Raw genomic sequence first — 5,344 nt, 5'->3', positions numbered from 1 at the left:
TGAGGTGGTTGTCTGATTTGCTGAGTCAGAGGACGGCTAGAGAGGGTCAGAGTGGGTCGAGGAGTGACACAAGGAAATGGTGTGGTGATGTCTCTGGAGAGACATCAAGAGAGGGAATTGTAATATTTAAAGAAATTAGGTCACTGCTGAACTGTATCTAACCATCATCCTTAACATTACATTAATTATCATTTCATCAAAGTGTTTATTGAAGCTGCTGGCATTATGTTATAAGTTATATTATAGGGGTTATCATAATCAAATATTAACATGTTTATTACAGGTGCAGTTATAACTACTTTAAAATGATTGAGTTAATATATATATATCATAACTCAGACCCTGAGTATATGGTTACAGTAAAATAGTAGCTGAGCAAAGGCCTGAATGTATTCAGCTTCTTGTGGTATTTGAGTTTGCTTAGTTACAGGTGACGAAAGGATGTCCAGTCCATGGGGACCTCAAAGGCCTGAGATCCTCACCATATTTGGATGGATGGGGAACTTCTGTGTCTGCAGTTATCTCTTAAAATACATGAATGTTCTGTACATGCAAATTATGTGACTGTAAACGCAAGAGGGGGCGTTACAATACCCTGATGGGATAAAAGCAATCTAGAGTGTATTTTGGGCAGAGATGTACAACTGATGTTTTGCAGTTTACACCTCTCCACGCTGCGTGCATTCATTAAAATCAATTGTTTGACCGACCTCTTCTGGACCATCATTGTTTTACTCTCGTCCTCAATTTCGAACCCGCAACACCTGTCAGTCAGCAGGCGTGTGAAAGAAGAAACCTCCCAGCAATATAAAATCTGAACAGAAACCCGCCTCACATCTGTGCCAGTGTTCCTGTCATAACTCGTTCCACATCAAGTTGTCAGCAATGTTTTGTTTTCTCTTCGTGCTGCTGATTGCGAAAGTTCTGCGTTGGTTAAAAGGCTGATCTGAACCCTGCAGACCAGCAACAAATATCTCTGTTGCTGTAAATGTTCCTCTCAAGTTTCCAAAATTAAATGTCAACTGTTGGTTTAAACTGTCTTTTGTCTCCCTTGAGTCTATTTTACAATCTGGAAAGTTTTTATATTATTTTAATAAAACAGACAGAACAAAGCTTATTTTTATAGGCTTTAGTTTATAACTCCTCTGTGAGGTCAGACACTGATGTAAATTCTTAAAAGTTACAACAAAAAAAGGCGTTTCACAGGTGACATTGCAGTTTTAGCACATAATACACACATTAAAAAAATCAGGAACAAACTAATCATTAACATTTATTTCATTTTAAATCGTATATATATCTTTTCATGAAAGGAAGCTTTAAAAGTTTGTAGCATTAGCTTTTGAAAAACAGCCTCATTGTGTCCTCTACTCCCACCTCTACTTCCTGAATTAAATTTAGACGCACAGAGCCAAAGCTGGTTTTTCACAAATACTTCTATGATTTGCTTTGCAGGAAAAATCAAACCAATACGTTTGCCCCATCTTCGCACAGTCCTCTCCATCAGGATCTTCTCCAGTCCAATCATCTGGCTCATGAAAGAACCAAAATGTCAAACTAAGGGATGAAGAACAGAACGGGCATTAACTGTAAAAGCTAAACTTTGATTCTGAAAATGAACACAAACAGTTTGATAATTTGTTCAGTGTTTTTTATATGCCAGTACTGCATGTCATAAAATCTGGTTCCTCATTCTCACTGTTTGTTTTGTTGCGGTCGTTCTAAGCCCTTCTCTTTCTGCTCGCCACCTCACTGTCACTGAGTACCGCTGGTCTCTCATCTTTTAGTCTTTTCCTTACAGTATAATCCAGGTGACTGTTATTGTGAATAGGCAAACCATGTAGTACATTTCATATGTATGAAGTGTAGTATAATGTAATTGGACTGAATCAAACCTTTCATTCAGCGGTGAGCCGTCCACCCACAACCATCTGCCCTCTACTGCTGAGTCTGTCAGTCCGATCCAGAAAAGGTCGTCATTGCTCTCGATTTTTTGTTGAATAGCTATCCTCAAGAAACTCTAAACAGAAAAAAATGATTAAGTTACTTTGTGAAACTTTCAGTCCTGGGATGATGAAACATGAGGGTGAGAACATGAACCTGCAGCAGTGGTTTGTACCTGCTCCTCTTTGCTGTCTATCTTAACCAGGTCTCCTCCTTTAGTGATACACTCAGTGCTGCTCTCATTCCAGGATGATTTGCTTGTGGATAAAAAATAGCACTTTTCTCCATGTTGCTTCCAGCCATCTTCACATTTATAACATGGATCATCTTTGAAGAGATTGCATCAAAGACTTCAGTCAGGTGGAAGAAATCATGTTCATGTTTGTGTGATTTGGAGTCTGTCCTGCAGTTACAATCTAACGTACTGATTCTGTCGGTCCATCCTTGTTTCTTTAATCAGAGGATTGAAAAAGCACATCGAAGACAAAATATAAAACTTACTCGTAGTTATATCAGGAGGTTGTGGGGTTGTAGGCGGTATCGTGCTGTATGATTGTGTTACTGTTATGAAAAAAATAAACAGATTTTCATAAAATTTCAGCAGAAACACAAGTTGTTTTTTAAATTTGGCTATATATAGATGTGTGTGTGTCTTGCGCAGACACACACACACACACACACACACACATATATAGATATGTGTGTGTGTGTGTGTGTCTGCGCGCACTTTTTTTGTGTGATTTGGCGGCAGCAGGATCGGAGGACAAAAACAGATAAAAGACCACTTAAAACTTACGCATGTTTATTTCAGTAGGTTGTGGGGTTGTAGTTGGTAATGTGTTGCACGGTTCCGTTACTGGTATGAAAAAGAGATTAAAGGAAAATTGACGTTCATAAATTTTTCATCTCTTTTTTGAATTGAGGGACGCAGGATGCTCCCTGGGTCCTGCAGCTACATATTTGTTTATTTGATCTCTTTCTGCAGATACATAAAGCATAAATAAATGTGTCAAGTTTAAAATTCATAACTTACTAATTTTTACTTTAGGCTCTGGACACGTGGGCTGCACTGTACTGCATGGTTTGATTCCAGGCAGTCTCTCTTAAACACAAACCCCACAAAACAAAACAAGTTGAAAACCAAACAAATTAAAAACAATAAGATTAAAAATAAAATAACAGTTATTCATCAGGATCAATCATAAGTATGGAACTATTTAAAGTCTTAAAATGCTGGAAACAAAGATAAGCAAAGTTTATTATTATTATTAATAATAATAATAATAATAATAATATCTGTGTGTTGTGTGATTAAATTCCAGAGGTCACAAACAAGCAAAACTTTAGTACAATAAGCAGAAATCTCATATTCTTACCTGTGACATCAGTTTTTACAGTTACCTGCTTTAGCTCAAGGTTTCTGAGCATTTCCCTGGTTTTCAAAAGCTCAAACACTTGTGAAAAGATAAAAAAAAGATAAGAAAAAATAAAAATCATACAATAATATTTTTTTTAAATATTTTTTCAGATATTTTACTCTTTGTAAATTGTAAATTGTACATTATTAAGCCCTTAAACATATAAATTATGCCAAAAACAATGTGTTAAGAAACATCTCTTCACCAAAGAGTAGAACACATTTATTGTTTATGGTTGTGTCCAGCATCCAATTAATGAAACATAACTCAAGTTGTCATGCTGTAAGTTTATGACAGTTTTATTAACCTTGATAAAGGTATATAGTATATCCTAAGCTCATTGCCATAGGAAAGAGGTGATAATACAGTAAAATAAAAAATATAGTATATCCTAAAATAAAATGTATTTAGCTGCTTTTAATTAAAGTGCTGGACAAATTTGTCTTGAAGCCTATTAGAAGTTTTAAATAAAAGTATTTCATTTGATGCAGATGAATTAAAAATTCATAAGTTGAGTTTCTTTTACAATTTTATAGTAAACATTCTGATTCTCATTTAATTTACAATTAATCAGAAAGTTATTTAATTAAAGCTACATGAATAAAACTACAAACTCACAGAGATAAATTACCACGAGAGCCGATACCAGGAGAACACAGACAACCAGCACGGCCACTCTGAACTTTAATGCATTGTTTGATTTTTCACGTTGAGAGTGAAGAGCTTCACCTGATTTAGAGGAGACAGAAAGTAAACATTTAATAAATAGTTCTAACTCTAGTGCAGTTGAGCAAAGATGTAAAGATATGTCACTGCTTAATAGAATTTCATTGTTTTCTGGTATAAAACCTTAGACACAGCTGGATTAGACTAAAGGGAAACATGACACAGTGTATATTGCATAACAATATCACTTTTTAAATTTTTTTTCTTCATAAATGAGGTATTTCATATATTTGTATGACAAAATTGTAAATAAGGTATTTAAGATATTTTAACTAAAATATTGTTACATATTGTTACGTTCCATGAAAACAGCATTGTTCATAAAAAGTGTAGCTTTTTCTCCTCCCTGTTGATTTACCACCACATTAATGTTCTTACCTTCTACGTATTTCTGTGGACGGCTCATCATGCTGAGGCTTCAAGCTCCTGACTTCAGAGTTAGTCCAACTGTGTCTGAATCACAATAACAAAACAGCAAACTGGTGCTAATTATTTTAACCACTTCCTTCAATATTTACTGAAAATTTAGCATCAAGCTTCACCTCTGCGACCCTCACCTCAGGCTTTTCAAAGAGAAGTGAAACACAACACCTTTCACAGCTCTCTGTTAAAAAAGCAACAACTTCCTGACGACTTTAAAGGATGGGGAGGAGGGCCTATCTACAGCGCAGCTCATCTATTATTAGGTTCAAAGCGATACTAGAGCAGAAAAAAATATTAGTGCCAATGAAGCTTCTTAAACAGCAGTTAGAAAACCTGCTCAACAGTAATGAGCTGTACGAAAACTCATTTCAAATATGATCATTAACACATCAATTATTGTGTTTATTTACCTTAAACATTAAAATGTAATAAAGTGTTTCATCTGATCAATCTAGTTAAATTGTATCAGTGTTATTTGCACATCTTTATGGAAAATTTTTCTATAAAAACAGAAATAAAAAGACAAAGCAAAGCTGTTGGTCAGTCTTGACTAACTCTGTAAAATCACTGTTTGTTCTCATCAACTTTGTTACCTGTGATCTCATCATTAACCCCTGATGGTTTCATTTAATTTCACTTGAAAATATATAAAGTGGAACAGGAGAGTAGTTACTGTATGTTTAACAATAAGAGTACATTTTATGGCTGTTTTTGAAAACATGTTTCTGTCTTGCTTGCTAAACATTTAATTTATTCCTAACACAGTGCAGCTTTGTACAGCTACAAGAATGTCAAATGTTTTTGTCAATTACAGTTTCTCTCACTGTTTTCTC

The 5,344-nt window shown here is 35.0% G+C and overlaps 1 protein-coding gene across 1 annotated transcript; it reads right to left on the bottom strand.

Annotated features, from left to right (window-relative positions):
- Nucleotides 1-1,238: 1,238 nt before the first annotated feature.
- Nucleotides 1,239-4,679, bottom strand: LOC135932784 (natural killer cells antigen CD94-like). The gene is made up of 10 exons (XM_065470434.1): nt 4,646-4,679; nt 4,467-4,541; nt 3,981-4,091; nt 3,321-3,398; nt 2,978-3,046; nt 2,741-2,800; nt 2,446-2,505; nt 2,120-2,271; nt 1,896-2,020; nt 1,239-1,557 (listed from the first exon to the last, which is right to left on the bottom strand). Exons 2-10 carry the CDS (start codon nt 4,495-4,497, stop codon nt 1,398-1,400), a joined length of 846 nt encoding a protein of 281 aa, XP_065326506.1. The 5' UTR covers nt 4,498-4,541; nt 4,646-4,679; the 3' UTR covers nt 1,239-1,397.
- Nucleotides 4,680-5,344: the final 665 nt, after the last annotated feature.

This window comes from Pelmatolapia mariae, linkage group LG22, assembly GCF_036321145.2.
Source record: "Pelmatolapia mariae isolate MD_Pm_ZW linkage group LG22, Pm_UMD_F_2, whole genome shotgun sequence".
In the NCBI taxonomy this organism is placed as follows: domain Eukaryota; kingdom Metazoa; phylum Chordata; class Actinopteri; order Cichliformes; family Cichlidae; genus Pelmatolapia; species Pelmatolapia mariae.
The sequence above is the reverse complement of the archived record's forward strand: the minus strand, read 5'-3'. Positions and strand labels throughout refer to the sequence as shown.